Genomic DNA, 12115 nt, shown 5'->3' with positions numbered 1-12115 from the left:
GTTTTTCTCTTTCAGGCTTATAGGATTAATTAGCAGTTATTTTGCAGCTCATGGCAAGTGATGGGTTTCTAGAGTTCTTGAGCAGTTTGTAAGCAATTCTTAACTTCTGCTTTCTTTAATAATATTGTTTTCCTCTTGGTTTTACTAAGTTTATTCGTAATGACAATTTCCAAAGACAGAATTACCAGGCTTTGATTAAGTAGATGAGAATAGCTATTTATGACGATTGCATTGAACATCTGACTGAAGTCGTGGCTTCAGTAGCCAAGGCCTCTGGCTGCAAGATGCAGTCGAAGGTAGAGTTCACAGAGTAGACAAAGCTTCCCTTCCTTTCCTCCTGGAAAGCCTCTGCAAAGCACATAGGATGCAAGATAAGACCAAATCCTGGAACAGCAGCAATATATTGTTTCAACCTATAATTCATCATGTCTAGTAGGCCTAACCACCCAAATATAAGCAGAAATTAAATTTGTCAGCCCTTCTGAGTTAGATTGGGTTTTATATTTCATCTATTAAAAGCCATTAGGAAGTTCATGGCAGTATTTGGGGAGATGATACTGATTTTTTTCTTTTTAAATATTGGACATTTCCCCTAAATGTATTAAGATGAGTTTTGCGTGGCTGAAGTAGCAGTCTTAACTGTGTTAGTATAGGACTTAAGAACAAAGTTCAAATGAAAAGGTTCTGTAAGCTCTTTTTATGTAGAACATTAAACTAGGTTTTTGTAGCTTGAATAATATTGTAGAGAAAAAAGTAGAGGTGTGTCTTTCCACCAGTCTTCTATAGGAAGTCTTGGGGAGGAGTGGCTGGAGAGCTGTCAGTCAGAGAGGGACCTGGGGGTGTTGATTGACAGCCGGCTGAACATGAGCCAGCAGTGTGCCCAGGTGTCCAAGAAGGCCAAAGGTATCCTGGCTTGTATCAGAAATAGCGTGGCCAGCAGGGACAGGGAAGGGATCTTACCCCTGCACTCGGCACTGGTAAGGCTGTACCTCGATCACTGGGTTCAGTTTTGGGCCCCTCACTGCAAAAAGGCCATTGAATGTCTCGAGCGTGTCCAGAGAAGGGCAACAAAGCTGGTGCAGGGTCTGGAGCACAGGTCTGATGGGGAGCGGCTGAGGGAACTGGGGGGGTTTAGTCTGGAGAAGAGGAGGCTGAGGGGAGACCTCATCACCCTCTACAACTACCTGAAAAGAGGTTGCAGAGAGCTGGGGATGAGCCTCTTTAACCAAGTAATAAGCCATAGGACAATAGGGAATGGCCTCAAATTGCGCCAGGGAAGGTTTAGACTAGATATTAGGAAGTATTTCTTTCCAGAAGGGGTTGTTAGGCGTTGGAATGGGCTGCCCACGGAGGTGGTGGAGTCCCCATCCCTGGAGGTGTTTAAGAGTAGAGTCGACATAGCGCTGAGGGATCTGGTGTAGTTGGGAACTGTCAGTGTGAGGTTAATGGTTGGACTGGATGATCTTCAAGGTCTTTTCCAACCTAGACGATTCTGTGATTTTGTGAAGACTCAGAAAATGCTCTAATAAATTTTATGGGCAAGATATGTTGGTTTGTGTTGGTTTGGGGGTTTTTTGTTTGTTTGGGTTTTTTTTTTAATTTTAAAATAATTATTTAACTAATGTCTAGACTCCTAGGTTTTCGTGTAAGTTCTGAAATGTTAGTTTGGTTTTGGTATCAGAAGAAGCATAAGCCCATAATAAATTAAAAATGAGATATAAATGATTTTTCTCTTTTTCTTTCACTACAAACATCAGGAGAAAATGCAAATACAGAAAGACTTGTGGAGAATTGAAGATGTTACAGCTGGCTTGAGTGCAAATAAAACAAACTACAAAACCATAGTAGACTCGATCAAGAATCCAGGTAAGGAGAACATAATTAAAACATAAAAAATACAGAAGCGTGGCTGAATCTGTGGGTCTGTGCAGATAGTCTAGAAGTTTGTTCTGCTGCAGAAAATCCAGTTAATTCTGCTATAAGAGAATCTCTGTTGACTGAGCACATTAACTTGGTATTTCTTTGACTGAGGTGGCAAAAAGGTTTTTTGTTGTTTGTTTTCACATACTAATGGCACTAAAATGTAACAAGCCATAAAAAAGGGAACGATAAGAATAAGAATAATGGGCTAAGTTCTTCAAGTTGCTGAAGGAGTTTCTGTCACATGCCAAGCTCATACCACTGTAGTATCTATTCTGCATTCTGTCCAGGAGCTCCAGTCTGTGTTGTTCTCTGCCTTCCCCGCCCCCCCCCACCTCCTTGGATGCTGCCCAACTGCCCTTGCTGCAGTTGCCTTCCCCCTCCCTCTTCAGGCAAGTGTTTGGTGGGCAGAGCAACAACATCAGCAATGGAAAAGAGTAAGGGAAAGTGTGTGTGGTCTGCATTTTAATTGCTTTATTATGTTTCAAAGAAAAGACCTAATGCATTGGGATAGCAAGAGACTGTTAACGCCTACTGTAAATTCACTTTATATTTAAAGTATCTTTGCTTACCTTTTACATACAGAGATAAAATAGTTCTGAGATGGTGAGATCTTAAATAAAATAAGATAAGGCTATGAGTGCTTAGCCTTGTCTAGATCTATAGGCATCTCAAGGAATCTGTGGCACAGGGCCAGATACAGCCTGTGAACTGATTTTGCATGACTCTCGGGCTTTTCCTTCCTTTCCTCCCACTGCCCTCTCCAAGGAATTTTACTGGATGATATTAAAGTGGGTGTTTTTATTTTTGGCCTGAAAGACTTGCTTGATCCTCATCAAAAAGATGTTTTTCACCTCTGCTATAATGCTACAATCAAACATTTTAATGTCCCAAAAAACCCCTGTTTGTGTTCAAAGCAACGTGCAGAGTATTAGGGCTGTGTTATGAAGTCTAAGGATGTTAATTGCTATTCTTATGAACATCATCGATAAGAAATAACATGTAATACATTTGCATTTTTTTCCTCTAGAGAGAAAAATAGTGCCTTCATTTTCTCAGTCTTCAGTGCCTTCCTTACCAGCTTCCCTCGCAACTGCGGAGGGCAAACTTTCAGTTACACAAAGCCCTCCTCCCAGTCCGGTTAAATCCCCTCTGGAGGTTAGGCTGTATCCACAGCCTTATTTCCAGGCCAGACTGCAGCACCAAGCACAGCAGCTGAAAAAAATCGAGCCGCCTCTTCAGTCACCCATTAAGCTCAAGCCAAAGGTTGTAAGTACTGCTCTTGTGAGATTCATTCACCAGTGTTTCCATTTACTTCTGGAAGAAACAGTGACAGTTTCCTGGTTACAAAGTGCACCCAGTGTGGAGGCACAATAGGGAGACACTTAAGGTGTTTGTATAGAAATTGTGCAATAGCACTTACAGGAGAATACATGTGCATAACCTGGGGCTTTACGTACAGTAGCCATGTACTGTTTTAGAACATACCGATGAAGAGCCTTCCTTGCTTATGCTTTGTGGTTGATTAGTTGTTTGCTTTCTTGGGGCTTGTTTGGTTTTTAAAGCCTCAAGCTGCTGGCTTGGACAGAGCAGAGCATGCTAAAGCAGTCACCAATAACTCATATCATGTAATGAACCTTCAGTCAGTTTACGCCAGATTGTTTTCAGACTGTTTGCCAAATACTTGTGCTATCCTGTTACCAGGAAGATGAAGCACCGCCCAGACCTCCTCTCCCTCAGTTGTACAGTCCTGATGATCAGCCACCAGCTGTCCCACCTCTCCCGAGAGAAGCCACTGTCATCAGACACACGTCAGTGCGGGGCCTGAAACGACAGTCAGATGAAAGAAAGAGAGACAGAGAACTCGGACAGTATGTGAATGGAGATTATAGGGTGAGTGCTCGTACACCTATACACCTGCACTTTAAAGATATGTGAACCTATAATAAAGGTTACTATTGTCTGTAAAATACATGGACCTCTAGATCTTGTAATAAGGAGAGAGATATAATGGCAGAGAGATAGTAATGGCAGGGAGAGATCCCTGTCGCATAATAATGGCAGAGAGATTTAGTAATCCAGAAATAAAGCTTTAGGATTTGTTTTAAGATTACTAAGACTTGCCTGTGATTTCATTTGAGCTGATGAATATTTTTCCATATAGGTGGAACTGCGCTCATACATGAGTGAACCAGAACTAGCAACAATAGGTGGTGACCTCAGCCAACCTTCCAGTGGTTTAATAAGCTCTGACAGTGGGTACCAGACATTACCTACCCGTGGTAAGCCAGGAATTTATGTAGCTGATTTTTAACAGTGCTGTCTGTATAGGAGCTTTTGTCTCCTAGGATTTTCTGGAGGTGGGTCTTTATCATCAGATCATTATTTTTAGATTAACTATAATGTACTGTGAAAGTCTAGAGATTTTGTGCATTTTAATGGTGCCATTACAGACAACCAGCCTTTTGCAAAGCAACTTAATATATAATGCTTTAAAAAAGCATAGCAAAACATGAAATCAGCTATTAGAATGTCTCCTATATTCAGAGTTATTTTTCCTCTTGCTTTGTGTGATCTTTTACAAACTCAAGTATTTTTTTAAACACTTAACATTGCCATTGAAATGAAAATGATAAAGAATATGAATATAATGCCCCCAGACACTACATGTGACTTGACACTTGATCCCCATTGTGCTACAGTCCTGTAACTGTTTCACGAATGAGGATAGAGAGGATATTTGGGAAAGAGCAATTGATTTCTTAGCCATTCTCTTCTTATTTCTTTCCTTTCTAACTGTGAATGTTAAAGTTTGATTTTATTCATACAGATGTGATTATTTGAACAGCTTATCTACTGTTGTACAGCTGAGTTCACCCCACACCTCATTTAATATAAGCTTCTCAATTATTGTACATCTTTCTGAATTTTGATCAATAGTGACCTGAAACACATTACTTCTGGCTGAAATGAAATTTCATGCCTCTCGTGGTCTTCTGAACTATAAAATCTGAAACGTGAGCTAAAATAGTAAGCAGAATGCCATAGAAAAAGCGTGATAATTTTAAAAATATGTGACACTTGTCTTCATTTTGTCTGTCATTTGGTTTTAAAGCATTCTCTTTTTCTTTATAAAGGTTTATCTGGATCAACTTCCAGATTGCACCAATCATCTACCATTTCATCATATGCAACACTACGAAGGGATAGGTCCAAGGTAAGTTTTAAATCAACATCCGAAGGCAAATGTCTGAACTGTTCAAAATAGTTAGGCCCAGAATATATTTTGCATAGCAGGAAGTGGGACTATAGTAGCATGGGAGAGGACCAACACCTGTGACCTAATAAAATCTCCAATTTTTCACTTTCTTAAATGAATCAGGAAGCAGACAGAGAACTTTATTTGAAATAGATTTATAAAACAACATTTAGAACCAAAAATTAGCACTACTAATAGAAAATATAGAGTTGAAATATGCAAATTAATGCAAAAATAATAGAACAAAATCATGTTAATTTAGTAATAAGGTAGGAGAAAGAGTTCATTTTTTGTATACTTCTTATAAAGTATTAATTACAACATGTGTTTTGTGTGCCTTGTGACTTCTACAGGAGAGACCAAAGAGTGCCTTGGAACGTTTATACTCTGGAGACCACCAAAGAGGCAAGATGAGTGCAGAGGAGCAACTAGAACGAATGAAGCGACATCAGAAGGCATTAGTTCGTGAACGCAAGAGAACTCTTAGCCAAGGAGAAAGGCAGTCTGTTTCATCTCGGTCTTTCATCAGGCCCATTTCTGCAGACATAGGCTCAGTATGTTAGATATGCCTTAAAAGGACTAAACTAAAAATATCTTTGGATTTTTTTTTTCCTAGCCAGCACTTTCACTTGAGTGTGTGTGATGCTTCTAGTCTAATTAAATTAGTGTTATACAGTATAAAATGAGTTCAGAGAGTGTGAGTAACAGGTGATTTTTTTTTTTTTTTTTTTTACTAGTAGTTATGGTATATGTAGCAGGTTCAGCAGGTAAGTTGGTCAGAGGTTGGTGTGCTGAGTGGAGATGTGAGTATATTGGAGTGATTTCAGAGACATGACTGCTTTTTATTGGAATTGTATTTAGAAAGTGTAAGAAGCTTGTACAGTTTTAAAACTGCTTCAAAATGGAATGGGCCTTTTAGAATGTTCTTATTCATCATGGGTATTTTTCTTTTTAATTCATAAATTAGGCTGCAAGATAGTCGTGGTAATATCAGACCAAGGTGGTGTGTGTTTGTTTTTTTTTAAAGAGATGATAAATGGATAATCAGTTTTAAAATCTAGTCATGCAGATTAGAAATTTATGTAAGAGCTAATGTATTTTAACTGATACAAATTCTTCTTTAAAGCTGAAAATGTAGAATATTCTAATAAGGCTCAAATTTAAGCTGCTGAAGAGAAAGATTTTTGTTGCATTCTGAGATTAAATGCTGTACAGACGATAAGTTTGTAATTATACATTTTGGATACTAACCAAAGCAATTCTAATTGGTGAAGTTACCCAGTCGCTCACTTGGTGCTAAACCAAGATTGTACTGTAATTGCACTTATGCTGTGGTCTTTTAATTTATTTTTTTATTTGGTCCACTAGAGCTTTAGAATGATCACCTTGTTTTACCTAATTCATTGCACAAGATCTCTTGCTTTTAGATTCGTCACTCATCATACCTAATGCCTCTTTTTTTGTTTGCTTGTTTTTAATTTGCAGAATTTTGTAGCTATTTTAAAATTTCTAACTGGACTACTCAATTTTTACCAGGCTTAATTGCATTTAGTACATCGTGTGTCAATTGCTAGCATTAAAAAAAACGTTTAATATTCAGCCTTTCATTCCCACTGTTCAGTAGCACTAATTTACAGCCAGTTATTTGTATTTACTTTCCCAGTAAATACGAGTGCACTATTTGGAGACATTCATCTATTTTGTCTTCTGTTTTGCAATCACAAGTTTACTAAAGATAGTGCATAATATTTGGGAACTGTAGAACTATAGTATCACTGTTATTTTCATATTTTAATTAGAAGTAGTAAATCTGAGCTGCTTATATTTCCTGACTCGCATAACATACGCAAGTTGAATTTAAACATTTTCGTAACACTCCTTATTAACATTTGTGGCAAACACTTTATCTATAAATTTGGGTGCCATCTTGGTCTTTTTCTTGCTGTAAAGAATTAGAATAGACTCTTTCAGCCCTAGCAGTGTTTTGTAGAGGTCACCTCTTGTACATATAGGGCTTCGATACGCAAAAAGCATGTTTGATAGCACAATTACAGCATTACAATTATTTAGCAGCCAAAATGGCAAACCATTAAATGTACAATTGAAGTGCTGCTCCGTATGTAACATTTGCTTTAAACATACATTGTATGTGTAACTCTAATTTTTAATCGGTCAGCTCTCAAGTGTAGTATGGCATTTTAAGTATTGATCACAGTAGATGAATTCATTTGTTATATACAATGCCTTTTTAATGTAAAAATTGCAACATCAAAGCCAATAAAAGTACTGCTTCGTAAGAATGGTTTGATGTTTTTCTTACCTATATATAATAACTTGAAAATGATTCTGTGTATTTAAAATATACTATGTCAATCAGGCCTGGTTCGAATATGAGTAGAGGAATGAATTTGGAGTACTCGTATGAGAAAACATTTTTTTCTCTTTTGAGTTCTGTAAAGAAACATCCTAATTTTTGATATAATTGCCTTTTAGCTATTTAACTTTTTTAATATACATGGAAGATATGTATCTTGTGAGTGAATATTGAGAGCTTGTGCATGAATAGGTTTCAATTAGATTTATTAATGCAAGTAGCATAATGAAGTCTAAGGACTTCACGTCAAGTTCAAACTTCAACCAAAACAAGCCAGAAATTTGTAACAGAAATACTGGAGATATTTTAAGAAAGATATAAAGCACATTCTCCTACTGATACCCTCAAATGCTTGAGGAGATAAATTTTTTGTTGTTCTTTTTGTCCCTTCTTTTTCCCACTGCTTTTAATATCGTGTTTCAGCTCTGTATGGTAAAGAGATCAGCTGAATGGAATGATGCTGCAGCTGAACTTAATTTTTTGAACAAAAAAGTGTTGGTAGTGTTTTTAAGCGTGAGTTTATATGCGGCTGTATTGCGTGTAGTTGTGAAGGAGCTACTATGCAATGATATTGGAACTCCCAAATTATGCTGCTTATTTACCTTGTAAAGACAGAATGTGAAAGCTTTCTTTGTCTTTGCAGGTAGCTAGATACTGCTTTTAGTAAAGTCAGAAGAGCTTAGAAGTTACTAAATTATTATTTTTGAATTTAAGACAAGTTAATGCTGTTACATAAAATATTATCAGCTTTTAACACTAGGTATTATTCTAAAAAAGATATATCAAATTTTCAAGTTGCAATTCTCAACCTGCAATATAAATACCCTTTCTGTGCAGTGATTCAAAATCACACAGCACGGCCTGGTTAGGATGCCTAGGGACGAGTCTGTCAGTCTGTAGACTCGCTTGCATTGACATCTGTGCTTCCAAAGGTGTTTGTGCTTAGCTAGTTCCATGTTAATCGGCATTTGTGAAATTGTGATTAATACATTTGTTAGAATTTAATACTGCTGAATGTTACCTGTAAAATTAAACAATACTCTAAAATCTGTGCAGCAGAGCTAGAGATCAAATCTCCCAACCATATGTTCTAAGACATAACAGCTGTATTTTCTTTTTCTTGTCAGTTAAAGGGTTTGCTCTGTGGATTCTTTCAGCAGTATAGCATTTGCAGCAGTAGTAATGTACATTGCTAAATGATAAATTTGGCAGTATGGTTGAATGCTGTTAATTGTTTTGTATCTATTACCAGTGGAAACGAGAGCAAGAATTTGATTTGCAGTTACTTGAGAGGGCAATTCGTGGAGAAGACAAGGATGAAAATGAATGGTTAAAAGTTCAGCCAGTAGCAGTGACAGAGACAGACCTGGAGCCTCAAGACTATGATTTAGATATCAGCAGAGAGGTAACACTCATCATTTTTCTGCCTCCTATTCTGTGCCCCAAAATATTAACCTAAGTTTTAGGTAGCGAATTCTCATCTTTTCTTTCAAAAGTTAGCTGAGAGTTTGAACTAAAAGAGTCTTTTGGGTATTGAAAACTGACGGCCTGGCACTTAGAATCTCTGTATGGTTCGTGTTTGTATTGTGTTTAGTGGAGAGAAGAAATTGAAAGGTTGGCTCTACTGTTTGAAATACATCTCAGACTTTATAAAGGAAAAAAGTTATTAAGTCAGGGAATGTTATATAAATTGGAAAAAAAGATGAGAGAACAACATCAAGAGCACTTGAAAATAAGAAACAGCGATGAAGGAAAAGTTAGTTCCCCAGAGCTACCTTACTCTTCATTTTGACTGGCCAAACATGGTAGAGAAGAGGGACCACTGCTTTATTCTGATCAGAACAGAAAACACCTTTTTGTCATCTTTTCAAATGTTGGTTGGTGTTCTGGGCACTCCTAGATCTTACCGAGTAAAGCATTTGTTTGAAATGCGATTGAGCCATCTGGTGGAAAAGAAGGAATATAGCAAGTGGAAAGATTTCGGGAACAATGTATTGTGTAAAATGCCAGGGTAGATGGAAAATTAGTAAAGTTATTAATACTAATTAGACTAGTAAGCACCTCTACTATTCTGAAAGCTGTTGGCAATGAATCATTTTATAGAGAGAGGTATTTGTAAGAGGTTGAATCTTTGAGTCATTATCTGTTGATCTCTGTGAATGAATGTATCTTTCAATTAATATTTGTATATTTTCTACAGACAATGCAGTGCTCCTGTACAGAAAAAATAATTCTGTTGTATTGCCTTTCCTTGTTGCACTCTGCTATTAATTTTTTTTTTCCAGAAAGCCTCCAGGGCTAAGCGAATCACTTTGTACATCCAAATCAGCGCCCTAAGCCTAGGGTAGGAAACATTTTTGCTTATAGGCATTGCTGTCCTACTTCAGAGTAGCTAAAGCAGGACTGAAGCTCTGAATGTAAAGCTTCTTTCTCAGGTTACCCAGGTTGTCCTTTTCCATTTCGTGTACCCATCCTCTTCACCTGGCAGGTACTTCTGTACCTGAGGTACTTCTGTGCCTCATAAGGAAATGTACTTAGTTGTGTCTTTAAGGCCACTAAATCTGCTGTTCACATGATAACTGAGTTGTTGTTCTGGAAGTGGCAGGAGAGCCAATCTAAGCTAGTTATAGTATGGAGATAGATACATACATTTTAAATAAAAAAGAGAATGTATATACATATAGCTGAGGAGCTGCAAAGGAGCTGGATTTGAAGGCAAGGAAGTGTAGTGGAAAATGAGGATTTTTCAGGAAGCATTGGCCTTGAGTTTACTGAGAAGGAAGTTTAAAAATTTGAGGTTGTGATTTCATTGTGGTTATGTGTGCCAATGACTGTATTGTATGCTTTGGGCCTATGATTACTGAGCCTAATCACTGGGGGTTAGGTCAGGCCACTTTACATATGCCATTGAATTAGTGTGAACTAAATTCAGTGGTGAAGAATTTAGGATTATTTTTATTTAAAACTTTGAATTTTGAAAACTCATCACCTCATGAGTGTTTTAGCAAAACTCCAAAAAGAGAAGAAAAAAATTATTCTCCTTTTACTTATTTTTATTTATTCACACATTCTCTATTTGTGCTTTTCAGAAGCATTCTGTTCTGTATAATAACCATTCAGGGTCCATTTGTAAACTGAATTTTTGTTGGGTGATTTAGATCTCTTGTGGAGCAAAATTTTCCTACAAAGAAACTGATTCTAACAAAAACTTGTTGCTAGCTTTTGCACAATCATATGAAAATTTTCAATCTACATAATCATGTGTATGCAGTGTGTTGTTACAGTTGCACAATGCTAGTGTATTTCTGGATCAGTTCCCTAGACAACTTTTGAACACCTAGGATTTCAGATTTTATAGTCCAAGAATTTCCTAAAATGATTACAAACTGCTGGTTTGTTGTTTGGGGTTTTTTTCTCCACTGCTCACAGAAGAAGATCATGCAGTCTCAAAAGAATGATATCCTAGATTAAAATTTCGGGTGATATTTCCTTTCAGTTGTAGGAAGTCCTCACTGGCATGACATAAATATTCTGACATTAAAATCTCAGGTTGTTCAGTCAGTCTTGTAGTGGTTGCTTCTTTCTACGTACACTTTAGGTAGTGTCCTGCGTTGGACTCTAAGCCTGAGCTGAAGAAAAGTTCACTGTTGATTCTGACTTCTTTTGTAATCCCCTTTAATGTTTGTTCGATCTATCTTCTAAAGTAAAATGAATCAGAGGGAAAAGACACTGTTAAACGGGCATCAGCTCATATCCAGGGGGAGTGTTTAGCATCAGGTACATGTATTGGCTGTGAAAACCCGTGCCTTATTCTTTTTACTGTGTTCTCCCATTGAGGAGAATTTATCTCAATTTTTTAAAAAACCTTGATGCTTGCTTTCTTTCCACAGTTGTCAAAACCTGAGAAGGTTGCAATACCCGAACGCTATGTTGAACTGGAGCCAGAAGAGCCTCTTTCTACAGAAGAACTGGCAGCAAGACAGCGTAAAGCAGAAAAGATAAAGAATATTCTTACTAAATCAAGGTCAGTTGTTTTGGGTTTTTTCCAGATCTTATATGAGGGCTGGTGTTAAACATTGGGAACTAACTTCATATAACAGTCTTAATTCCTATTTGAATTATCTGAATGTAGCTTGTGGCTTTTAGAAAATGCACACAGAATTTATGTAGTATACTTAAATCTCCTTTTAAAAACAGGGTAGAAGAGATAATGACAAATTTTGTATATGTCCGTTTTCTTGTTCAGAGCATCCTAAAATAGTAGTGAGTCCTTACCAAGCAACTTGTAGATGAGAGTGAGGAGGAAGGAAAGGCACTGATCTGGCCAAAAGCAGAAGAGAAGTCAGTGTGAGAAGAGGTTCTGTTGCCTCCAGAAAGCTGGAGTTCTGAAAGAACGCTTTTGGCTACTTGTAGTTGATGTAGCATCAGCTGAAACATTCAGTTTCAAGAATTAGATTACCTGAAGTATCTGCTGTCTCTTTGGAAGACAGTTAAAGAGGCTGTGCCTGAGTACCACCAGGTTATATGCCTTTTCCTCTGGGCACTAACAAGAGATTTTATTA

At 37.4% G+C, this 12115-nt stretch overlaps 1 protein-coding gene across 7 annotated transcripts in view; it reads left to right on the top strand.

Annotated features, from left to right (window-relative positions):
* PLEKHA7 (pleckstrin homology domain containing A7) overlaps positions 1–12115 on the top strand; it is a 157759-nt gene that overhangs the window by 138078 nt on the left and 7566 nt on the right. For all 7 annotated transcript variants that reach the window (XM_074884608.1, XM_074884607.1, XM_074884613.1 and 4 more), the window contains 8 exons: positions 1758–1866; positions 2951–3189; positions 3625–3813; positions 4085–4202; positions 5058–5137; positions 5533–5733; positions 8806–8958; positions 11444–11577. In XM_074884608.1, coding sequence (XP_074740709.1) covers positions 1758–1866; positions 2951–3189; positions 3625–3813; positions 4085–4202; positions 5058–5137; positions 5533–5733; positions 8806–8958; positions 11444–11577 — 1223 coding nt within the window. The remainder of the gene's footprint in view (positions 1–1757; positions 1867–2950; positions 3190–3624; positions 3814–4084; positions 4203–5057; positions 5138–5532; positions 5734–8805; positions 8959–11443; positions 11578–12115) is intronic.

The sequence above is a fragment of the Strix uralensis genome, chromosome 15, assembly GCF_047716275.1.
Source record: "Strix uralensis isolate ZFMK-TIS-50842 chromosome 15, bStrUra1, whole genome shotgun sequence".
NCBI classification, from domain to species: Eukaryota; Metazoa; Chordata; class Aves; order Strigiformes; family Strigidae; genus Strix; species Strix uralensis.
This window is presented reverse-complemented; position numbering and strand designations above follow the sequence as displayed.